Below are 23,827 nucleotides of genomic sequence, written 5' to 3' on the forward strand. Positions count from 1 at the left end.
GTAGGGGGGGGGCAGGATTAAGAGAGAGGATAATACCAGGGACGGAAGAGTCAGGAGCTGAATAATCCTCCTGATCCAGAAGAAAAGCGAAGATCTAGCATCCAAGGGGGCGCCTCAGATTTCCTCTTAGTTCGGAAATGGCTGAACAAAACCAATATATGAGTACGGTGGGTTATTAAATGATGAAAAATATGATTTCAGAGATTCCTGGCTAGTGTAAACAGACATAGAGTGAAGCGAGCAGAACAAGAAGAATTTCTGCTAGGACAACTTTAGAAGGAAATACAACTTCCGAAGGCTCTAGAACTCTCATCAAAGCCTTTCTCCAGAAGGCCTAGGGTAAAGGAAGTTATCCCCCCCACCTCTCGGTAGAGAGTTGCTTGGCTACGAGGTATAGAAACAGACACTTTAGATACGGCCACTGTGAGGATCTGCTTCACTTGAGCGTGCCAATGTGTCAAACAAGAAAAAAAAAAAAGAGGGTCATAAAACATGTTGGGTTTTTGTTTTTTAATGCACAGAAGAGAACAGAATGGAGTTGAGAGTGAAGCAAAGACAAGCAGGACAGGGTTGAAAGTAACCTGCAGAGTGTATTAAACACTTGGGTTTTCCCCCCAAAGCAAGCATATGAAATGAAGATTCAAGGTTTCTCTCAAACCCCTGGTTTGGGGTTCTGCTGTGTAAGCAAATGCTCTTCCTTTACTAACCTCAGAATTGGAGCCAGGTTCTAATCCTCAGGACTTCAGGCTTGGACCATTGGAACCTTGGAACCTCATCATCTGGCCAAAGCCAAACGGCCCCGGTCTTCACACCTGCCCCTTCAGGCCCTCTCTGACTGGAGGGTGGAGCTGGGAGCTCCCCCCACCGGCCAGCTCTTCATTTTCCACCAGCTGCATTGACTGCTTTTGGGTGTCTCCACCAGGCCCCCAACCCCTTTTCAGCCCCCTTCTGTGGGCTGTCTTCCTCCGTTAGATTGTAAGCTCTTTGAGGCCAAGGACTGCCTCTGTAGTTTTATCCTTAGCACTTAGCAAAGCACATAGTGGGTGCTGCCTAAACAGAACTCTAAATCTTACCTTTAATTTTTGTTTAAAGGTAGCATTTCCATATACACGAAATAGAAAAAATAGTTGTACATAAATCCTCAGATCTCTGTTACATATAATCCCCTCTCCCCCATATACAATGGGTTGCCAAAGCCTATTGATTTTAGCTTTGTAACACCTCCTTCTCTCCTCTGACCCTGCCCCCACCCTGGTGCAGACCCTCATCCCCTCATGCCTAGATTGTGGCAAGAGCCTCTGGGGGTTCTGCCTGCTTTGGGTCTCCCCTGTCCAGTCCATCCTCCGGTCAGTCACCAAAAGAATTTCCTAACGCAAACATCTGACCACATGACCCCCTCTAAAATCCCACATAAAATCCTTTGGCGCTCAAAGCCCCGTGTGATCACACGTGCTTATGTTCCTCAGTCAGGCCTCCCAGCTGTTCCATCTCAGCCTGGGGCACTCTCTCTCCAGCTGTCCCAAATGCCCTTTGCAGGAAGCCTTCCCCAGCCCCTCCTTTTCCCCATCCCTAGCTCACCGGCACCTGTGTGGTTGCTCTGCATCTCCCCAGCTAGACTGGGAGCTCCTTGAGGGCAGGCTCATCTTTGGCCTCTCTTCGCATCTCCAGCGCCTGGTCCTGCCCTAAGGAGCCCTTTAATGTTTGTTGATAGACTGAACCAAGTCACTTCCAAAGCTGGCCAGCTTGTCCAGGTTTTCTCCTGGCCTGTGCTGTGCATCTGCTATTCCAGATATGCCCAAGACCCTCTTTCTTTGGCAATGTTATCACCAGCCCCCTCACCCATGCCTCCAATTAAAAACCGAGAAACAAAACCTGCCTAACAAATACACAGGTTGAGCTCTTATCTTTGGGAGATGAGGAATCAGGCTGGTGTCCGGCAAGGCCTCAGGGCCTCTACCCTGGGCTCCTCCCGAGGCACTCAGACTTTTCAGCTCACTTCACTTTCCATTCCATCCCTCTGCTTGGCTTCACCTCCACAATGATCACGCCCCTCACCCCCACACACAATGGGTACCTTTTGGTGACTCCCCCCTCTCCCTTTTCAGCTTTTTCTGTCCTCCCCTGTTGGACTGTAAGCTCCTTGAGGGGACTGTCTTTCTTTTCATGTGCACAGTGCCTAGCACACAGTAGGTGCTTAAGAAACGTTTCTTGACACTTGACACAAGACCAATCTGCATGAATGTCTCCTCCTGCACTCCAAGTTCCTGGCCTCCATTAGCAGACGGGCAGCTCCTCTGGCTTCACGTTGTGCTCGGCCCTTCCATCGACCAGGGTGCCCCACAACTGCATCTTTCATTTCCACGATGTTCTGCTGGTCCTGCTGGCTTCATTCTTTATCAGTTTATTCAAGGCTTCCTTGGCTTCTCTGCAACTGTCCCTTATTTCATTAGATTGAAATACCACTATTTATTCAGCCATGCCCCAGCTGATGGCTATTCCCTCCGGTTCTACTTCTTTGCTACAATAAAAATAAGCCTCTATCTATTTTGACAGCAGCTGGATAGAGCCTCAGACCGAGAGTCAGTTAGACTTGAGTTCAAATCTGGCCTCAGACACTTACTAGCTGTGCGAGCCTGGGCAAATCACTTTTTTTGTCTCAGTTTCCTGTAAAATGAGCTGTTTCATCTGTAAAATGAGCTGGAGAAGGGATTGGCCAAACCACTCCAGTATCTCTGCCAAGAAAACCCCAAATGTGGTTTTAAGAGTTGGACGGGACTGAACAACAGTATTTTTGTACACATGGGTCTTTTTCAGGCAGTCAGTAAGCACAGACTGAACACCTACTACGTGCCAGGCCTTGTGTGAAGTGCCTTTGGAGTCTAGGCCTGGTGAAGACATCGTTAGGTCAAAGATTATGCACAGCTTGGTGACTTCATTGGCATTGTTACAAACTTCTTCCCACCACAGTGTTCCAATTCACAGGCCCAGCAGTACTTACGGGCCTGTCCTCCCACAGCTGCTCCAACTACCTTTTTCCTTTTCCTTTTTGCTAATTTGATGGGTTGAGGTAGAACCTCAGGTGTTTTAAAGTGCATTTTCCTAATTACCAATTTAGAGCATTTCAAAAATAGCATTCCAAAGATTTCTTCCTTTGACACCACTAGTCTACTGACAATTGATCCATTGGGGAATGGCTCTCATTCCCCTGTATCTGAATCCCTTCCTTATATTTATCTAGAACAGCGCTTCTTCAACTGGGGGTCACGACTGCCAGTTGAAGAGGCAAGGAAGTGGTCACGAATGGAAAAAGTTCAAGAAGCCCTAATCTAGAATCAGACCTTCACCAGAACATGATGCAAAGGCTTCTCCCCTAGACTTCCCCTTCACATTGAAAAAACACATTGATTTTGCCTGTGAGAACTTTCCCTTTTCCCACAGTCCTACCACCCACCGTAACCATGAACTCTCCCTATTCCCACAGCCACTCATGACTTCTTTCCTTACTTAGCATGCTCCCTACACAGGGATCCCACCCCTTTGGGCCAATCACCGACTCTGTTTCGAGATGCTGATCCGACGCTAATTTCTGCCAGCGCCAGCGGCTTTTGCCAAGTACCAAGTCCTCTTACCAGTGGTTTTGAGTTTCTCATTTATCAAACATCACACCTGTCCATTTTACACCAATCTGTGCCACAGACTTTCCTATTCTGTGGCCGGTACCACGTAGTTTAACTACCTTTTGCTGCTTGAGCTGTGTTACCACCAAGGCCCTTCCTTCCCACTCTCCCGACTCTGAACCTTTTGTCCTCTGGATGAATTTCACTTTTCCCCAGCTCTAGAATGCAAACCTTTTCTAGGTTGGAAAGGCAGTACGGTCATTTTCATCCCATCAGCACACTCCACCCAAGCAACTGAGCTCTCTCCTCCCAACACCTCGCACACAGAGGCAGAGTAGGAATGAAGACGTCAGCTCCATCTCCTCTGTCCTCTCCACTAAAGCTCGCATCCCTCCTCCAGGGCCAGGCCACTGGGCCCTACGCTGTGGCTAGTCAGCAACAAGGCCCCATCCAGGCCTGTGATGGGGCTCCTACTCTACTCCCCTAACTCCTAACACACCCTCCAAGCCTGCAGAACAAAAGCAAACAAAAACCTTCTTAAATATTTATTTATGTCAGGAATATGAAAACGGCTTAGCCTTAACACACAGGCCAGGCAAGGAGGAACAAGGCCACTTGGCAGCTAGAGCCAAAGCCCCAGCAACTTGGAGCATACGCTCATCCTGAAGCCCCCAGGGTCCTTGGGGGGCAGTAAGAAAAGCACCCCATCCCCAAAGACGATGGGGGAACTGGGAGGGGTGAGGGCTCCCACCCCATCCCACAAAGCAAGGCAGTCTTCTCTCTGGGGCCTTCTTCAAGCCTCCGAGGCCTGGGCGGCCCTCTGGAGTGGCGGTGGGCACAGAACACCTGTTGTATTTCCTGTGGGACTCCCCCAAATTCCTTCCCCCCCCCCGCCTTTCTCAGCTGCTGTTGTTAACTCCACTATCTAGAGAAGAGAGAACACATCTATCAGACTCCATCTCTCCAAAGTCAACACTCCCCACATTTTCAGTGCAAACAGGGCTGGGGGAGGGGCAGGTGGGGATCCAGACCAACCTCTCCCTGCCCACACACCACTCCCTGCATTCGCTCCCAGCCAGGCCAGCTCAAGGGACAGAACTCCCTGTGGGTCTCTGTCACCAACCTTCTCTCTTCAGGAATCCAAGAAGATCCGAGGGGAAAGGACAGGAAGGGGGCACGGAGACTCCAGTGCTGGGAAGGAAGGGAATGGGCTGACACACAACAGATGGGGGTGGCAGTGTTGATGTGGACAGGACAGTGAGGGGCGGTGGTCTGTTAGATGATGACCCCCCCCCCGAAAGGTTATCTGGGCAAAAAGATAGGTAAGAGCAGAGGGTCCTATCCTGCCCCCCCCATCTGCCCTCTGCCCCCTTCCCAATACTGCTGCTTACTTGGTGTTCAGAGAGGCAGGTGGGCCCCCCTGGAGCAGGACCACTGGGCAGCACTGGCAGCTCACTAATAAGAGATGAGACCTTGGTGAGCCACCTCGCCCCCTTCCCCAGACCCTCATTCAACTCAACCAGTCTGCGCTGGGCCTGGGGGCTGACGGAGCTAACGTGATGCCTGGTGCATCATGGGAAATTCCAGGCTCACTGCCTGCTAGGTACAGGCCTGAGTCAGGAAGAACTGGGCTCGAGTGGGGTTCCGGAAGACGTCATTTAATCTGCCTGCCTCAGCTTGTTCTCTAGAATTGCAAGAACAGCTCCTACCTCCCAGAATGAGATAAGAACAGTCCTTCACCACAACGAACGCGCCTTACACACTAATGCTGACCTACAGCCCACAGCCACCCTTCCTCACCTGTCCTGGCAGGGGGGTCTGGGAAGCTCCTGACTCTCACTGCGAGGGGCTGCGGTCTGCCCGGCAGCTGCAGGAAGAGGGGACGGGAGCAATCAGGGTCTTCAGGACCACCACCTTACCAGCTGTCAGAAACCTTGGTGCCCAGACCTCAGAGGCTACACACCCCAGCCCACTCCTATCCTGACCAGAGGAAAGGGAAGACCCCGGTCACCTTGGCGGTGGCAGGCCAACACACTGGCATCTGTCGATTCCTGAGGCGTTCCTGCGGCGGTGTGCGGAGAGGGGTCCTTTACTCTGCAGGGGAAGGGGACAGAAGGCCCCGCTGAGGACACAGCTCTGACAGGTCAGGGCGAGGCCCTACAGCTGGAGGCTGTGACCTCCCTCTCTGGGCCTCACCTGTCCAACGGGGCGCCAGCACCCTGAGCCACATGGCCACAGGGGGGGTCAGAGGAGCAGCCCACAGAGGTACCGATAGGCACAGAGTCGAAAGGGATATGCTTCCTCGGCCCTGCAGGCAGAGATGAGGGTGTGAGGAGACCAACCTCGGGGACGTCCAGGGCATGGCCCCCGAGGGCCTCTGACACCAGCCGATCCCGCCCCCACCCCTGGACTCAGGGCTCCCTCCTGGGCTCCACCAGAGGGATGTGCACCTCCCCCTCCCCCTGTGCTCCAGCACCGTTCTGGACGGCGGCCAGCCTGGCTGACCAGTGGCCCAAGCCAGCCCTTTGCATCCTCTGTGGAAAGACCTTTCTCCCTTCTCGGGTGCCATCCCTGAGCCCTTCATTCAGACCGTTCACGTGTGCCCTCACGCCCCGGCCCCATTAGACTACAATCTCCTACAGGGCAGATGGTGGGTGCCATGTCTGTCTGGGGACAAGTCCCGAGAGCCCTTGGAGAGAGAATCCCTAGGGCCCGTTACCCTGGGGAGGCATCCCAGGAGGCTCCTGGTTGGAAAAGTTAAAAGAGGATGGGATAAGCCCTCCCATGGTCCCACCGACTTCCTCATCTTCCTCCTCCTCCTCCTCCTCGCTGTCTGTGCTGCCTCTGCTCCTATCACCAGAGAAGACCAAAATGACGGATGTCTGAGTCTGGACCGTTCCTGGAGAAACAGCCGGGCCAGGACGCCCCCCCGCCCCGGGCCTCACTCACCACACGCTGTGGGCCTGGCCCCACCGTCCGGCCTGCCACACGGCATCCTCCCCATCCGAGTCCTCTGAGCCCAGACCTTCCTCGTCATCCTCGTCAAACTGATGGAGCCGCTCCTTACAGCAGAGCTCAAACAGGCTGGCGTTGGGCTGGGGATAGCACCACAGCTGGCTCTCTTCTGGTCCCTGCCCACGTCTGAGAGCCCCCAGCCCAGCCCCCCCACTCATCGGGAGAACTCATGGAAATGGCCGCTTGGAGATGCCCACCCAAGGCTTTTCGCGGCGGGGGGGAGTGTCCTGGCTCCTCATCACACCACAGCGTACCTGTCCTCCACCCCCCACCCAGCCAGGTGCCCTTGCCTACCCCCCACCTACCCCCAGGGACCCTGATGTCCTGCTCCCAGTCCACCCCGGGCAGGGCTGACACTCACGCTCTTGTCATCTGCACTGAGGGAGAAGGTGATACTGGCCGTCTTGTCAAAGGGGGCGCTAGAGGAGAGGCCAGAACAAGGTTTGAGAGAGCCCCTTGTCCTGGCCTCCCCTCCCCGCCCCCCCCCCCCGCCCAAGGCCTACAAGTGAGCCAGGCACAGGGTAGTGCCCGGCCCATCAGGAGCCTACAAGATTTCCAGGACCTGAGGTGCGTGGACAGGGGGTCAGGAAATGTCCACGGCTTCCTCGCGGCCAGCTCCCCCACCCCACCTGTCCCACCACAACCTGCCCTGCCCTCCCCCCTCCCCCACCTCCTTCTCATGGCCCAAAGAGAAAGCCCCGCTTCCCAGGCCACCCAGAAGACCTAGGCAAAGGCACACCGAGCTGTTCTTTAACCTCAGAAATGATCGGTAAATGGGTGTCCTCTGGCTGGGTGGCCCTCCCTGCCCAGAAGAGCAGGGGCCAGGTCTGTGGCCCCCCCCATGGGGGAAGGGGAGGGGTTCGAGGACACTGCATCCAGCGCCACCCTTGGAAAGGGAGGGAGACAAGAGCCGCCCATAGCCTGAAAGAACACTCACTTGATGTTCTCCTCCTGCTCCCCAAATTCTTCGTCATTGAAACCAAAATGCTCCACAAAGGCTGAGGTCATCTGCTGCACCTGAAAGTCCACGAAGGCCTGTGGGGAAGAAGGACCGCCTTGGGCCACGATGCCCGGGCCGAGGCCCCGCCGGTTGAGGGCCTGAGCCAAGGCCCTGCCCACCCAATCCAGCCTTGGGGGCCTGACCCAAGGCCTTTTCCTGCTCCTGACCCTGGCGGAGGCCCTGCATTCCTCTGCCCTCCCGGGCCGGCCTCACTCTCCACCCCCAAAGGCCCTCCCGGGCCTGGACGCTGGGGAAAAGGAAAAGGAGCAAAGAGAGCAGGGGGAGCAGGGAGCCTGCCTCACCTGCTGCAGCACGGCCTCCTGGGGAAAGTCAAAGCCCTTCAGACGCTCGTCCTTGTCGTTGCTGGAGGGGTGCAGGTTGCGGGTGCTGACCTGGGCGTGGCGAAGGGAATAATGGGGCACCTGTCGGGACCTCAGTCAGAAGTCCCCCCCAGAAGACACGGCACAGGAACAGGGCCCCCCAGCCCCAGTCTCACCAGGTCCACCATGTTCTTCTGGTTGATCTCAGACAGAGGCCCCGACACAAACTTCTCCCACAGCTGCTGCTGCTCCCCCAGTAGCTCTGCTCCATGGGGGGTGGGGAGGGAAGATGTAACACTGACCTCTGGGGGGCCACGCCCCCCCCTCCTCCCCACCCCATTCCTGCTCTGGCGGCCCCTCACCCGGAAGCAGCTGCCCCACCAGCGCAGCATTGGGGCCCTCCTCGGCACTCTGCACCACAGCGTTGGCGATGCGCGTCAGGTGGCCCATGTAGCCCTTCCTCGGGCCGCCCTCCGACCTGCGGATGGACAGGCCGCTCAGCTCCACGCCCCGATCCCCGTTCAAGAGCGGGCCAGGAGGGGGTTGGCCCAGCCCCGGTCACTCACTGCACTCTGTCGTTCTCCTCCCAGGCGCCCAAGATCCTCTGCACCAGATGGCATTTCTGCAGCAACTACAGGAAAGAGGAGGAGACTGGGGTTGGGGGAGCAGGCCAGGAGGGGAAGCTGAGAGGAGAAGGCGACGGCCCGGGAGACTGGAGGGGGCGGGCAGACGGGACCCTGCCCCCAGCACAAAGGCCAGGCTAGAGGGCCCCAAGAGGGGGTGGAGAAGAAGGTCCCCAAAAAGGGAAACACAAAACCCCCAGATCACTCACTTCTTAGAAACTACGAGAATCTGCCCAGTGAGAATGCTAAACTGAATGGAGGCCAGTGCTTCATTCCTAGCTGGATTCCTTCCTAACTACACCTTGTGTTCAGCCTGTCACCTTTCTGGGCCTCTACTTTTTCATCTGCAAAGTGGGTAGCGCAACAGCTGCACTGCCTCTCCCAGGAGCCACTGGGAGGCTTCCTGGTGCCCTCAACAGAAATCAGCAAGTTGGGAAGAAGCTTGTGAGTGACCAAAGAGGAGAGCAGAGAAAGCACCGGGGGGGGGGGCAGAGACAGCGACAGAAGGGAGCTGGTGGTCAGTGGCCTGGGACGGCAAGGGTCTCAGACACAGAGCCAGAGGCCTGCTAGGAGGGCCTGGCACCCAAGGAGCCCAAGGGTACTAACCCGTGTCAGTCACCATCCCAGTAACCAGCAGAACTACGGTGATTACAAGAAAGACAATGATGGTAAGCAATTCACAGACACCAAGACTTCCTCTCTAGGCCACACTAAAGTGACTTGCCCAGGGTCACACAGCCAGTGAGTGTCAGAGGCAAGATTTGAACTTGGCACTCCACGGAGCCCTGCAGCTGCCCCGCCTCGCGGTCTCACGTCTGGGAAGAGAATCACCACTGGGGACGTGACAGATCGCTTCAGACAGCAGAGATCAGAACCAGGAGTCCCGAGCAGGCAGCGGCCTTGCCAGGAAAGGCTCCGGGGGGGGTGGGCAGACCTGGGAAGAGGACCTTGGTCCCACACTTACGTGTCTGACTGCAGGATTTGGCACCAGGAGCTCTGGCCCATCCTCTCCAGCTGCCGCGGCACTCAACACACAGCTCACCCACGTCTCCACTTGAGAGTGCAGAAAATTATTGAACACGTACGTAAAGAAGAGGTCCTGAAGACGGGAAAGAGGGAGACGGTTGGGGGAGGAGCAGGGCACAGCAGGCCTCGCCCTCCCCCCACCCCCGGCCCGCCTGCACGGCACGGCCCCGCTCACCAGCATAGCATTCAGAGTGTCCATTCCCAGGAGCTCTCCCGTCAGGGCCGCGTTGTTGGCGCTCAGGGCGCTGGCCAAGAGCTTCACCACATGCAGCCGCATCCTGCCCAATGGGGGCTGCAGGCTCCCCCAGGTCGTGCGCAGAGTCTCCTGCTAAAAGGTGGGAAGACCAGAGGATCATCGGGCCGGATGCCCAGGCTTCCCTCGGCTAGTGGACCGCCCCCCTCCCTCCCCCCACACCCGACTCCGCAGCAATGGCGGGCTTCCTGGACCATCAGGGAAGGCCGTCTCACTGGCACGCTCTTGCTTGCTCGCTGTCCGCGTAAGCACTGAGGTCCCTTCCAACTCTGAAATTCTGTGATTCTAATCATAGATCATAGAATGTTAGAGCCAGAGAGGACCTTGCAGAGAGTTGAACTGGGCCCCTCACCTGCGAGGAGGAAGGAGCGCACCACCCCATGCCCCACCCCACTGCCCGCCCCCCAGACCCCGGCCTTTGGCTCACTGTGGGGGGCTCCAGGAGCAGCTGGTGGAAGTGGCCAAGCCACTGCCTCAGGGCTCTCAGCGTGCCCAGGTTGGCCTGGTTGGGCGGGAGGCTCTTGGGGCCCCCCGGGGGCACCAGCTCCAGCAGGCCATCCACACTGGAGGAGAAGCTGCCCCCACCTCCGGATTCTGCCCTGCAGAGTCAAGAGAAAGCCCATCAACAGGAGGCACAGAGAGGGAAGCGGAGACACGCCCAGAGAAGACAACCCAGAGTGGCTCTGTGCATGCCAATGCCCTCGTTCATAAGGGCAGGACCTGGGACTCAGCACTGCCCTCACCTGGGCCTCTGAGGCTCCAACAGGGTCAGAATGACCTGGATGCCACTGACGATCACGGACTCGCTCTGGGCCCCCTGGAACATGTTGCTGAGGAGGCGCTCGACGGTCTCCTGCCTGGATGGGGGCAGGGATACACTGAGGGCCTGCCGCAAGGCCCAGGGCGGGGGCAAGGGCTGACTGACAGCGGGCTCCAGGGATCCCCAGCAGCGCCCCAGGCCACTCACTTCTCCAGCGTGGCCAGCAGTCGGTTGGGCTCAGAGCCGTCCTGCACGTGAAGCATCTGCTCCCGGCTCAGACGGATGATGTCACAAAGGGACTGGGACGCGTTGGAGTGTTGCTGAGGTGAGAGCAATGACGGGGGCGTGAGGCAGTGACGGGACCCTCCCCAGCTCCCACCCCGCCAGGGGACTCGGGGGACTCACAGTGTCATCCCCGTCCGGGTGGATCACGTCAACCAGCCGCTGCACGATCCTCTCATCATTCAGCCACTTGGAGAGAAGAGACCCCAGTGATTGGGCTGCCCCCAAAGCCAAGACGCCTCTTGACCCCCCCCACCTTCCCCACTCAGGAAGCTGCCCACCAGAGATCTGAACCCCAGAAACAGTCTGAATGTGGGAGTCAGACCCGGGCCAAGGGCCCGTCCACCTCTAATCCACAGCCAGACATCCCCATTCTCTTAAAAAAGACAATGGATGCTATCCCCTCACGGACTTGCTCTAACAAAACGCTCTGCAAACATTAACACGCCGAAAACAGGCATGATGACAAAGGGCCTGACTCAGAGAACGTGGTCCCTGGCCCTTAGGGGAGACCAGTCTAATTTTGGTAGCCTGGGGAGGGACCGAGTAGATGCTCAGCCCCATTTTGCAGATAGGAAGCCAAGGTTTAGCCATTGCCCACACGTTCTTGGACATACAGGTGTCCCAGCGACGGCCAAGTCAGGGCTCACGTCCACTATGCCGTCCCTCAGGAGACGTGGAGCGCTCGGACCTGGTCTCAAACCCTGGCCTCGGCTGCTTGTGACCTCTGAACACTTGGCCATCAGCTTGGCTATTAGGAAGCGTGACCTTGTTCTCCCTCTCAATCCTACAGGACGAGAAGGGACGAGAGAGAACTAGAGAGGAACGGAGAGAAGATGAAAAAAGGCTTCCTTAGAAAAAGGCTGAGGTTTCCACAGCCGGAAACGAAGAGTCCACCCGGCTACAGGACAGATGACGGGCGCCTGAGGGGACGGGTGAGGACAGGGCAGCCTCCACGACATCCCCTCAGCTACTGAGGCTGGGCAGGGAACCCGCCTGGGTGCAGGCTGACGGCAAAAGCCCCACCACAGCGGGGGCTCCCATGATAACCATGCAGTCCAGGACCGCTAAGGTATCTAAGAATCAGGGCGAGCAGAGGGCACATGGCTGGCCACGGACCTCACCCATCCTCCCAAAATCTCAGGCCTCTGAAGTGCGACCAGCAGCCAAGAGGAACGCGCACACCGTGCACGCCTCACACCTACAGCTATCCCGGAGCTGGGTGGAGTCAGAATCCCTGGAGTCCTATAGCACAACCTTCCAGAACGACTAAGCCCTGATACAGAGGAAGGCTCAAAGAGGAACATTCTCCAAATGGGATAGAAGACACTCAGTGGCTAATTTCATGTGAAAAAGATCTGACGGGTTAAGTGGGCTTCCAGCTCCACAAGTCAGTAATCTGAGAAAGGGCTCCAGGAAGACTTAAGAAGTTAAGGAAGAGAAGGCTCAAGAAGAAGATGAGCGCTGACCCCCCAAACACACGAAAGGACACCGTCCTGCACCCGGAGCTCTAAGGGCCTCCACAGATGGGAGGCTGAGGCTCCCTGTCCCCCCACCTGGGACCCTCAAGTAAGAAAAACCTCCCCTCACCCCGTTGGGGCTAGGACAGAGACTGGCCAAAGCAAAGTCAGCAAGAGAATAGCAAGGAAAGGCCAAAATGTCAGCAGCTCCAGACTGGGAGAGACTCTGACTGCCAAGACAAGGAGTGACCCCTGACTCAAAGAGCAAGAGGTAGCCCCGCCCCAGGAGCAGTGAGGGGCCACCCGCTAGTTCACAGAGCTGCGGCTCCACCAGGGGGTGCTCGCAGGCAGCCGGGGCAGGAAAGAATTATGAATGGGAGGGAGATGGGACAGGGAAAAGTGGAAAGGGGAAGGGAGGAGGGGGAGAAGGGAGGGGTAGAGGAAAGCGGAAGAGAGATGGAGGAGGAAGGAGGGGGAGATGGGGGAGGGAAAAGGGGGAGGAGGAGCAGAGGGAAGGGAGAGAGAGATGGAGCAGGAAGAAGAGGGAAGGAAGAAGAGGGGCAGAGGGAAGGGGGGAGGAGAGGAGAAGTGGGGCTCACCTCAAAGACCTCCCGCCTCAGTGGCGGCTGCTCCACACAGGTCAGCAGCCTCAGCAGCAGGTCCATGATGGCCGACGTCCCAATGTGACGAAGCAACAAAGGTACAAAGTCGGCCTTCTTCCGCAGAAAGGACACGATCTGAGCAGGAAGGAAGAATCTCGTTGGCCAGACCCACCCCTCGACGGACCCCTCCCGCTTCTTCTCAGACCCCCAGAATGAGCGCCTCGAGTCATGGTCTGATGTGAGGCCCTCACTGGGCCTCTGGGGACCCACCTGGTCCGTCTTCCGGTTGATCAGGATTCCCATGACCTTGCTAAAGAAGCTGGCCAGCAGGGAGTTCAAGGGGGCTGTGCTCTGCAGGAAGCCGTAGAGGCGGCCCAGGAGGGCCTCATCCTCTCCAAGGGCGTCATTGATCTGGGGGACATCGGAGGTCAGGATCTCACAGGACACGCTGGGGTACCTGGAGGGGGGAAGTGGCAGCCTCAGGCCACTGACACTGCACATCCACCTCTGTGACAAGTAAAAGTTAAGGGCCCGTCCCAGGACAGCCCTCGGCCACCTCTCTGGACTCCCATTTCCCAATTTGTAAGACCTCTGACCTTCAACCTCCCACTGTTACAAACACCTCTCTTGGGGGGGGGAGCAGATCCAAGAGACCAAAACAAGGCATTAACTTGTGAGGCCCCCTCCCTCCTCCTTCAGCATCGCAGGATCCACAGTTACACCACTGTGAGGGTCCCAGCACCGCCAGGCAGGACACAGGGGAAAGGCAGGAAAGGCAGCTAGATGGGAGGCGAGGAAAAGTGACCTGACCAGCTAGCACAGAATCAGCATCTGAACCCAGGACCTGCGCATTCAGGCCTTCTCTACTACTTGAGAAGCAGAGCAAGATGAGGCTGGCGGGGCAGGTGGGCCTCACTTGTACCGCAGCCGCTCGTTGCCGCCGGCGGCCGGGGGCTCCCTCGTGACCCAGTCCACGAGGGCCTGCAGATGGGCCGGCCGCAGCAGGTAGTCCAGCAGCTTGGGGTGCAGCACCTTGCACTCCTGCAGCACGTCCTCCTCGTCCAGAAGCTCGGCCAAGGCCAGGTCATCCCTCTGCAGCAGCGTGTCTATATGGGAGCTGGTGTGCAGGTCAAACTTCCAGAACATGACGCCCTGCGGAGAGGTGACCACAGAAGAGCCTGGAGCAGGTGGGGGGTGGGCGGGGAAGAGAGGGGGGACCTGGCCCAAGCAGGTTCTCTTAGGAGCCACCCCACGTGCCTGCCACCTCCCCAGGGAGTTTTAAATGTTTGCAGAGATCAAAGGAGGCCCCCAGAACAAGGCCCTGGGCCGGGACTCACTCTGGCCAACCGTCCCAACACAAAATCTCATGGGGAGGAGACTGCAGAAAGGAAGCCAGGAGCCACCGTTGAGAGCCTGAGTCACAGCCGTGTATATGTGTGTGTGTGTGTGTGTGTGTGTGTGTGTGTGTGTGTGTGTGTGTGTGTGTGTGTGTGTGTATATGCGTGTGTGCTGGCTTCCAGGGGGGTCGTGCCAGGACACAGGTCGGAAGGAAGAGCCTTGGACCCCCTTAGCCCCTCACCTCCAGCTGGGCAGTAGTGACCCCTACTCAGACAAAAATCATCACGTTTGCATTAAGAAATACCCTGGGTTCGAGTCCTGGTCCTGAGCAAGCTGCCTTAAGCTTCCAAGGCTCCTCCATCAGCCCTTTCCAACACCTCCCAGGTCAAGAATGGGGAAAACCCTCCCCCCCACCCCCAAGCTTCTAGCACCAAAGAATCGAGAGCTACAGCGGCTCCTGAGGGCGGCGACCACCACTGCCCCTACCCCCCTGTGCTGACCCCAGGGGGCGGCGGGGGCACCCCCACAAGAGCTGCCCCAGGCCACTCGCCAAAGTGGGAGGGCGATCCCCGCGGGCAGTGGCCCCACACCAAGACGCCCGAAATGGAGCTGGGTCAGGGGTCCCGGCTGCTCAGCACTGGCCAGTCAGATCCCAGGAGAGAACACGATGAAGAGCGTTTCCAATAGCAACCGCGCATGCCAGGCCGGGGATAGGAACAATGTGGGAGGCGTGGGGAGGGGGACTTCCCAGCATCCTCCCAGGACACCCCCACCCCAGCTCCTGGTGGGCGGGGCAAGCAGATACACCCCAAGCAGGTGCCCAGGGCACCACCACCCGGGGGCCGGAGAATTGAGAAAAGGGAAGTGGTTTGGCACAGAAGACCGAGGCTCCCACTGGGGGTGACGTTCAATGCCTCCCCCGGAACGCCCTTCGCTGGCTGGGGGTAGAGAAACCCCTGGTGCAGGCGCCTTCCCTGGAAACTTCGGGGACCACGGCGGGGGAGACGGGCGAAGCCCCAGCCCCCTCACAGCAGGGGACACACGCGTACCCCAGCGGCCCGAGCAGCCCCAGCCCCGCCCTCCACGAAGGGCGGCCTCTGAGCCCCCAGGCTCCCCCGCCTCATTTCTCCTCTGCTCCCCACGGGGTCTCGACACCGGAACAGCCCCGGCTCCCGGAAAACCCTTGCGGTGCCTCAGTCTTCCCCTCAGCGCAAGGAGCGGGGTCACCCACCTGGGCGCGCGGGCGGCGGCTGCTCGAGCCTGGGGCACATCGGGGCGCGCGCCTCGGGAGGAGGCGGGGCGGGGAAGTGGGCGCACGCTCCCAGCTCGCGCAGGCGCCCTAAGCAGCCGCGCGATGGGGGGGGCCGCGCGGTTCGGGGTGGGGGGAAGCCCGCGGCAGTTCGCCTCCTCCGCCCTCCTGCTCCTTTTCTGCCTCCCGCGGGTGCAGGACTTCAAGGCCGGGGCCGGGCCGGGGCTGCGGCGGCTGCTCCGCTCTCGCTCCTGCGTCCGCCTCAGCCACCCCTGCATCTGCGTCTGCAGCCTCTGCAGGCAAAGAGCCGAGAGACGGCAGCAAAATGGCTGGCGCGCAGGCGCGGCAGAGAAGCCGCAGAGAGGGCGGGAAGGGGCGGGAGTTGATGCGCAGGCGCCCTGAAGCTAGAAAAGGGGGGAGGGGATCTCACGCAGCCGCTCTAGAAAAGCTCCGCGGGCCCGGGGATAGACACGCGCAGATGCAAGGGCGGGTGGGGGGAAATTGCTGCGGAGTTGCCGAAGCCCCGCGCCCAATAAAAGAGAGCCTGAGGGAGACGCCCCTTCCTTCCCCTCTCCCGCTCCCGTGACCCCAGGAGGTCGCAGGCAGGCGGGTCGGGTCCTTATCCTTTTTCTTCGAGGCTTCGTGGCGTCTATCTGCTTTCTGTCCCCGCAGCTTCTGCCTGCCCGTCTGCCGCAGCGAGTCTGCCTGCTCCCCTGCCCCCCACGGTCTCCCACAATCCCCCGTGGCGAAGACCCGGAGAGCTCAGCGCAATGCGGTGCAGCCCACCCCTCTCAGCCCATAGATCCCGTGCGCATGCGCGCCCAGCAGGCGCTCTTCATCCCTTCGGCCCTGCCTTACCCAAACACGCGACTGCGCTTGCGTGCTGGAAAGGCGGCCGCTGCCCCGCCGCCTGAGGGGGGTTTATAAAGCCGCATTCCACTGCAGCGCAGGCGCTCTACGCCCATGTACCGCTCCCTCACCCCCTGCACTCCCACCCTCCCGGGAAGTGGTACGCATCCGTATGCGTCTCCCTCTGCGCCCACGCCTGGGCTGCGCGTCAATTCCACTATCAACCACCGCCCCCCCACCCGCAATCCTGCCCCGCCCTTTCCACCACCTCCCAGAAGGCTGCAGGAATTACCCCCACTGCCCCTAAACCCAGAGTGGCTTGGGACCGGGGCCTTGGACCACGAGCCCCATCACGTACAAGGAGCGCGCGGGGATCCCGCAGCACGAACGGCCCCTCCCCCAAGGGCGCTCTGGTCCACTTGAGCCCCCCACGCCCCCACACACAGACGTAACAGTCTAGGAAGGAGGGAGGGAGAAACACCTTTATTGCCAGGGTAGAACGAAAAGGGGGGTGGGCGCGCCCGGGAAGGGGAGGAGGCAGAGGAGAGAGGGAACAGGGGGCTTCCCACCTCCCGGGCCGGGGCGCCCAGGCTGCCGCCTCCCCTGCCTCGGGCTCGGCGGCCGGGCTTGCAGGAAGGGAGCCACTGGGCAGGGCTGGCTCCAGTGCTGGGGGGCTCCCGCGAGCCGCGTTCACCGGTCCATGCTGTCATCCGTGGGGGAGGAGAAGCACACCTGAAGCAGCTTTTCGCAGAATTCCAGCTCCTCCTGGAAGGAAGCAGGGGGGTCATGGGCACCCCAGGCGGGGGGGGGGGGGGGGGGGGGGGGGCTGCCTATCTAGGGCTAGTCCACCAGCTGCTCCCTGCCTACAGACTCCAAGCAAAAGGGATGGTCCTCAGAGGGGCCCTTCTGCACCATCCCTGGCCAGGGTCCTCAGGGAGGCCCCTCCCCCCAATCTGGCCATCTTGGGCAGGAAGTGGACTTCCCCGTTGTTGGAGGCCTCCAGCCCTCCAAGGGCTCCTGGCATGTGATCCAGCTGCCCCTGCCCCAGGCTGTTGGACCTCCCTGGCCTATGCCTGGCCTTCTGGGTCCTCGTGTGCTCCGCAGCTTGGGCCTCTGCTCAGTGTCTTGATGTCCCCACCTGAGGACAGGGCCCTGCCTGCTAGAAGGCCTTCTGAGGCCACCAGGACTCCCCAGTGGGGATGAGGGCCTCTCTACAACTTCACGGCTGGTCCTAAGCCTAGTCCACACATGAGCCTCACTTGCCCCCAAGGAGGGAGCTCTCTCTCTGTGCCCATAAGGAGCAGGGTCTCCTCGGGGGCTTGGCTCAGGGCCAGAGGTCTAACAGAAGAATCCCAGGCAGGCAGGAGTCCCCAGCCCCATACCTGGTACTCCTCATGCTGCTGCAACAGCTGACACCGGTGTCGTAGCAGTTCCTCGAGCCCCAATTCAGGCTCCCGGCATTCCCGGATTCCCTGGGGAAAATCTGTCACCAGCCTGGGGAGAAGGATGGCCAGGAAGACCAGTCATCAAAGCTTCCCATCGCCCACCTGGCCCCCGGGCCCCCACGTGGCCTGGACCATGCTTCCCCCTCCCCCCAGGGAGCTGCACAGTTTCCCATCACCTGGGGGGCCCCGAGCTGCCAACATCAGTGCCACCCTCAGGGGGAGGACCCGAGATCCCAGTGGCCTGGCCTGACCATGCTTCCCCCTCCCCACCAGGGACCTGCCCAAAGGCTCCTCTCACCCACAAAGTGCCCCCAGCACATGCTCGTGGAAGGGGCTGTGCTCTGTTCGGATCAGAGCCACCAGCTGCTGGACCATTCCCATAGAGCACAGGGTGCCTGAAGGCAGAGGGGAAACGGTCAAAAAGATGAGGTCCCCCTTCCTGCCCAGCACTGTGTGGCAGGCCTTCCCAGAGCCTAACCCACTGCTAACTGGCATTCCAGGCCCACCCTCCCGGCAAGATAGGCCCCAACCTGGGGGTGTGCCACCCTCGCCTCCCCAGCTCCCCTCAGAAACGCTAAGAGTCATTCTCTTCCCCCTCTGCCTGCTGGTGCCCAGCTCCGAAAATGCCGCCCCCTTTGCCTCCCCCAGCCCCCCGCCCGCCCCCCACCTTTGTGCTCAGGACGGCCCACCAGCAGGTTCTGCAGGAGGAAGGCCGACTTCACCTTCAGCTTCACCACGTCCCTCTGCATGGCCCGCATCAGCACAGAAAAACCATCCAGGCGGAGGAACTGGAGCAGTCCAGCCTCCTGCTCCCGGACCAGGCCTGGGGGCAGCAACACAGGGTCAGCACTCAGACCGCAAAGGCGACAGCTCCCAAAGAAGAGGACCACCTACTGTGTGTGTGCCAGGCACTGGGTCCTGCCCGGCAGGAGCTCACAATCTAAGGCAAACAAGATCTAGGCAGCAGAAGGTGGAGAGAATCAGCACAGGAAGGCTTCCTGGAGAAGGGGGAGGCCAGGGAGGTCAGTGGTGGAAGGGGACGGCCAGAGAGAAGGCCCGGAGCAGAGATGGATCGAGAGGATGTGTGGAGGGAGGAGGGTGTAAGAAGACCGCACAGCTGGGAGGGGGCTTTGACAGCTGAGCGAGTTGAATTTGATCCTGGAGGCCACTGGGAGCCCTGGAGGTTACTGAGCAGGGGACAGGATGACATGGTCAGACCCAAGCTTTAGGAAACTCCCTTAGGAGGATGGATGGGAGTGGGGAGAGGCCAAGCAGACCCCCCAGAGGCTACTGCAATGGTCCAGGAGTGAGGGGATGAGGGGCTGCACCAGGGGCTGGCTGTCAGAGGACAGAAGGGGGCATGTTGGGAAGGTGCGGCAGAGGACTGGACCTGGGGGGGGGAGTGAGGAGTCTAGGATGACTCCAAGGATGGGGGTGCCCTTGGTAGTAATGGGGTGGGTGTTAACAGAGAAAGATAAGGAGCCCTGTTTTGGACCTATGAATAGTTGTCACTTTATGTAAATTCATGTTAGCCACAAAGGGAAGGAGACAAGAGGTCATGGACAACAAGTCCGGAGTTACAGATAACAGGACATCCCATGGAAAGGAGTCCTGCCTGTGGAAGGCACTGTGGGGGTACCAGGAGAATCAAGCTTTTTGGGTCCTGCCCACTCCCCCACCCCAGGGCCTAGGGGGCCTCGCACTCACAAGAAATGGCGTAGAGGGCCTTCACTCGCACTGTGTCACAGGGGTCCCGGTCGAGCAGGCGAAGGAGCTTTCGTAAGGCGCCCAGGCCCAGCACCTGCTCTTGGATGGCTGCCACATTCTGGCTGCATGTGCCAATGAGGTGGGCCGCCCGCCACCGCAAGCCCTCTGCCCCTGCCTCCAGGTAGCGGCCCACTAGGAGGTGCATCCCGGACAGCTGGCAGAAATCTGGGCAGCCAGAAGAAAAGGAGGAGAGGGAGAGGGGTTAGCGAAGGGAATAGGCACAGTTACTGTCCAGCGAGGTCGATGGGAGGCCGAGGTCATGGACCTCCAGAGCCTTGCTCGGTTTTCTGGGCCTGGAATGTCCTCCCTCCCCTTAAGTTACAACTTCAGCAGGAACACTGACATTTTCAGTAGGGCAAAGGGCTTCGATCCCTATATCCCACCCTTTAGGATCCTTCCCTAGTCTTTTTTATTAATTTATTTTGATTTATCAACAATCACTTCCATCAGCTTTTGAGTTTTGAATTTTTCTCCCCCTCCCTCCCCAAGACGGCACACAATCTAAGTTATACATATACGTTCCTATTAAACATATTTTCACATTAGTGATGTTGTAAGGAAGAATTAGAACCAATAGGCAGAACCTCCAGAAGGAGGAAACAAAACACAACAGAAGAAAAGAAAAGAGCAAATAGTCTGCTTCGATCTGCATTCAGAGCCCATAGTTCTTTCTTTGGTGTCCTCCCTATTCTTTAATAACGAGCCCCATGGGAGCCTTCCCTGCTTGCCCAGGCAGGGGACACGCTGCTCCTCAGACTTCCCAGCATCCTCTGTTTGGAGCCCACCGAGGAAGTTCTTACAGAACATGGGAGATCCTCCTTGGTTCTGTCCCATCAGGCTCAGACCTCATCCTCGCTCCCCGGTGCTTCTCCCATGAAGTGAGCACAGTGCTTGGCCCATAGAAAGGAGCTGGCTGCCTCCAGGGCAAAGCCTGTCACCCTGCTGGATAAGTACCAGGCCACAGAACGGCAGGGCCATCTGGGATCTCAGACATCACAGAGGGGTGAGACAAGGGCCAGAAAGAAAAGCTCTGCCCAGAGTCAGGGCAAAACCCCAATCCAGAACCTGCTCGTTACCTTCTACTGACCACCTTGGACCAGTGAGCGTAGACTGCCAGGCCTGGAAGGACACTTCAGTATCAGCCCCAACACCCCAACTGCTCATTTTATAAAAAAGAAAACTAATCCTCTGAGGGGGAAAGAAACTAAAGCCCAGACAACAGACTTTGCAGCAAGGTGGCCGGGCTCACAAAACAAGATCTGAACCCAGGAACTCTCACTGAGGCTCTTTCTACCACACAGTGCAGACCGAATTATGGCCAAGGAGAAAGCAATCTTGCCTCGGTGTTGTGACACTTGGGATCTGGTGAAAGCTCTGATACTACTGGCTACGTGATGCCAAGGCACATGGGCTTCTCTCTAGAGCTCATCTTTCTCCTCTGCTAGGTAGGAATGGCATGGGGGAGGAGCAAAGTAAGAAGGAGGCTACAGGGATTACCTGCAGCATTGTCCATATTCTCACACAGGTCAGCCAAGAGCTCCAGAGCTCCCTCCCGCTCCTGCTGGTCAGCTGTCAGCTCAGCCTCCCCAGCTGTGGGGGGTGTAGGTAGGCCCAGAGCATGAAGACAGCTTTTCATTTGTTCGACCTCCTCCCGTGGGCCTCGGAACGCCGCGGACATGGCCTCCTGCAGCCACTGACGCCGCTGGTATGTGGACAGGAGGAGTCAGGGGGACTCGGTTATATTTGCCCCCCCAGTCCCTGCCCACCTAAGGAAGTAAATATCCCCTCCCCACATCACCTCAAAGAACCAGACAGCCAGGCCTCACCTCCTCCGTCATGGGCTCAGGTGGAGGTTCAGGGTCACCGGGGCAAGCTGTCACTGCCATGTGCAACAGGCCTTGAAGGCTATGGGGATGCGATGGGTTCCCCATGGAAGCAGACATGCTAGCCTCCTCAGGGGCTGGAGGCAGGGCCAGGGGTAGGCGGTTCCCTCCAGAGCCTGAGTCTGCCATCGGGGTGATGGGGTAGGGGTGTGGCTGGGGAGATGTCCTGAAGATAGCTGATCCGTGTTTTGGGAAATCTGGAAAAATGGGGTAATAGGAAGACTGAATATGGAAAGGAGTGTGGCTGGCCCAGGACTGGGTTCTATGACTCCCCTGCTCAGTACCTGACTTTGGTGCCTACACCAGCCCCTACCTTGTCTTTAAGAATAGTAACACTTTCTCACTTCCATAATAACTAAGCCTCCCTCGACTCATAGCAATGGCCCGTTCTCCTATCTCCATGGTAACACATCCCTTCTCAGGCTCCATGGCAACATAACCTTTCTTCTAAAGACCAATACATCCCCATCTCCATCTCCACAGCAACCCATCCTCCTGTATCCATGGCAACACATTCTTTCTCTTTCTAAACACCAGCCCTTCCCTCCCCCCCCCACTGCAATACATTCCTTCACTGTCTACGCAGCACCTCATCCCTTTCCCCATCTCCATGGCGACCCATTCCTTCCCTATCTCCATGGCAACCGGATTTCGGCATCCATTCCCTAACTTCTCGATCAAAGCCTCCCATCTCCATGGCAACAGACCCCCTCTTTCCCACAGCAGATGGCTCAGATGCCTCCCTGTCCCCTTAGCAACAAGCGCTGTCTTCCGTAGCAACAGTGCTCTGCCCCCTCGCTCCGACACGCTCGCCCTCCGGGCCCCCCGCGGGTCTCTACAAGCAGGCCTTGGCCCCCTCGGCACTCTCCAGGGTCCGTGCCCTCGCCCCCTGGGCCTCACCTCCACGGGCCTCACGAGCCACGCCGCCGCCCGCACCTGCCCGCCATGGGCGCCGCCATCTTCGCCGGAAATGCGTCAGGTCTCACCGGAAGGACCCTTTCGCTTCAGCGCCCCGACTTCCGGCGGGGCCGAGCGGAGGAGAGACCGGTTGGCTGCTCCCACCTCTCCTGGGCCCCCGGCACGTGCCAGCCTCGCCCTTCCATGGGATCCAGGGTCCCCTCAGCTCATCTCCACGCCTAAATTTTGTACCCATCTGACCCTTCTCCCCACCCGCAGCCCCTTCCGGAACACCCTTCCCTCCCACTTTCTGATCTGCCGCCTCACTGCCAGTCGCAGAATGGCTCCCCCTTTCCCTTGCTGCTAGCGCCGCTCCGCTGGGGCTTTTGGGACTTGTAGTTCTCCCGGCCCCTTCCCTCTGCCCGAAGCTGGGCGGTGAGGGGAGATGTTGCCGCCTCCCCAGACGAGCCTCGTGGCGGGGAAGACCTCCCGGAAAATGGGCTCAGGAGTGCACACGCTCCGGGGTCCGTTCGCCCGGCGATCATCCTCTGGCTGCTGGCCTAGCCCTAAGTGAGGCATCAGGAGAACCTGGCCGCTATCTGCCCTCGTGGGCTCCCCCACCCACCCATTCAGCGAGTGTGTTCGCTGCACCTACTATGTGCTGGGCACTGAATGTGGCCACAGAAAAGGAGGAATGAGCCCTGCCCTGCCCTGCCTCGGAGAAACTTACATTCTGCTGGGCTGGGGGGAGGGTAAATACTAAGTCACTTTGGAAGGGGGTGTGGGGCGCAGCTACCACAGGTGCAACCAGGAAAGGCACTTTGGACCCCGGAGGCCGGGAGGCAGGGGAAGGTGGCCAGCCCATCCCACTGCGCCCGAGGCTTCCCAGCCTGCGCCCTTCCCTTCTCCGGAGAGATCGCACCCTCAAGGCTCTGGGCTCGCCAGGACCCCGTCTGATTCCAGGGGCTCACCGAGGCCAATTCATCCATCAGTCAGTCAGCATTTATTAAATGCCTACTACGTGTCAGGCACTGGGGATACCAGAAGACAGCCCTTGCCCTCAAGGAGCGTACAGTCTAGCAAACATATATACAAAGCAGCTATATACGGGATGAATAGGAAATAATAATGAGAGGGGAAGCTGTGGGTTCAAGAGGAAGGCTTCCTGTAGAAAACGGGATTTTAGTTCAAGGAAACCAGGGGAGTCATAGCGAAAGGAGAGTTTTCCTCACCTGGGAATAGCCAGAGAGAATGCCCAGAGCGCGGGCCCGGGGCATCATGAAGGTGGAACACCCAGCAGGCCACTGTCGCTGGATGAAGAGTACAGGTGCAAAAAGCCTGCAAAGGAGGAGAAGGCTTGAATGCCAGACAGAGGGCTTTGTGTTTGATCCTGGAGGCAATGAAGAGCCACTGGGGTCTATTAAGTAGGACCAAGATCCCA

General features: G+C 58.7%; 2 protein-coding genes across 11 annotated transcripts; both read right to left on the minus strand.

Moving 5' to 3' along the window:
- Nucleotides 1-4,147: 4,147 nt before the first annotated feature.
- PPP6R1 (protein phosphatase 6 regulatory subunit 1) lies at nucleotides 4,148-16,278 on the minus strand. Of its 10 annotated transcripts, XM_021003590.2 has the most exons (25): nucleotides 15,528-16,278; nucleotides 13,875-14,110; nucleotides 13,229-13,415; nucleotides 12,956-13,093; nucleotides 11,514-11,711; nucleotides 11,020-11,085; nucleotides 10,822-10,934; nucleotides 10,598-10,711; nucleotides 10,282-10,453; nucleotides 9,777-9,929; nucleotides 9,540-9,674; nucleotides 8,519-8,583; nucleotides 8,315-8,430; nucleotides 8,129-8,214; nucleotides 7,935-8,054; nucleotides 7,570-7,667; nucleotides 6,994-7,051; nucleotides 6,567-6,712; nucleotides 6,337-6,467; nucleotides 5,814-5,925; nucleotides 5,629-5,711; nucleotides 5,418-5,484; nucleotides 5,009-5,072; nucleotides 4,741-4,808; nucleotides 4,148-4,542 (listed from the first exon to the last, which is right to left on the minus strand). In XM_021003590.2, the coding sequence occupies exons 2-25, from the start codon at nucleotides 14,102-14,104 to the stop codon at nucleotides 4,539-4,541; spliced, it is 2,724 nt and encodes a 907-aa protein (XP_020859249.1). In that variant the 5' UTR covers nucleotides 14,105-14,110; nucleotides 15,528-16,278; the 3' UTR covers nucleotides 4,148-4,538. The 10 variants fall into 10 exon arrangements, with proteins under 10 accessions (XP_020859249.1, XP_020859246.1, XP_020859251.1 ...); XM_021003587.2 differs by having other exon boundaries at nucleotides 4,148-4,808; nucleotides 9,777-9,926; nucleotides 15,528-16,277; XM_021003592.2 differs by lacking the exon at nucleotides 5,418-5,484 and having other exon boundaries at nucleotides 15,528-16,277.
- Nucleotides 16,279-16,858: 580 nt separating this feature from the next.
- HSPBP1 (HSPA (Hsp70) binding protein 1) lies at nucleotides 16,859-22,645 on the minus strand. Its single transcript, XM_021003868.2, has 8 exons — nucleotides 22,390-22,645; nucleotides 21,433-21,686; nucleotides 21,104-21,308; nucleotides 19,547-19,771; nucleotides 18,507-18,662; nucleotides 18,138-18,234; nucleotides 17,777-17,888; nucleotides 16,859-17,159 (listed from the first exon to the last, which is right to left on the minus strand). The coding sequence occupies exons 2-8, from the start codon at nucleotides 21,616-21,618 to the stop codon at nucleotides 17,085-17,087; spliced, it is 1,056 nt and encodes a 351-aa protein (XP_020859527.1). The 5' UTR covers nucleotides 21,619-21,686; nucleotides 22,390-22,645; the 3' UTR covers nucleotides 16,859-17,084.
- Between the last annotated feature and the right edge of the window lie 1,182 nt (nucleotides 22,646-23,827).

Source organism: Phascolarctos cinereus, unplaced genomic scaffold, assembly GCF_003287225.1.
Source record: "Phascolarctos cinereus isolate Bilbo 61053 unplaced genomic scaffold, phaCin_HiC Scaffold_726;HRSCAF=1367, whole genome shotgun sequence".
NCBI classification, from domain to species: Eukaryota; Metazoa; Chordata; class Mammalia; order Diprotodontia; family Phascolarctidae; genus Phascolarctos; species Phascolarctos cinereus.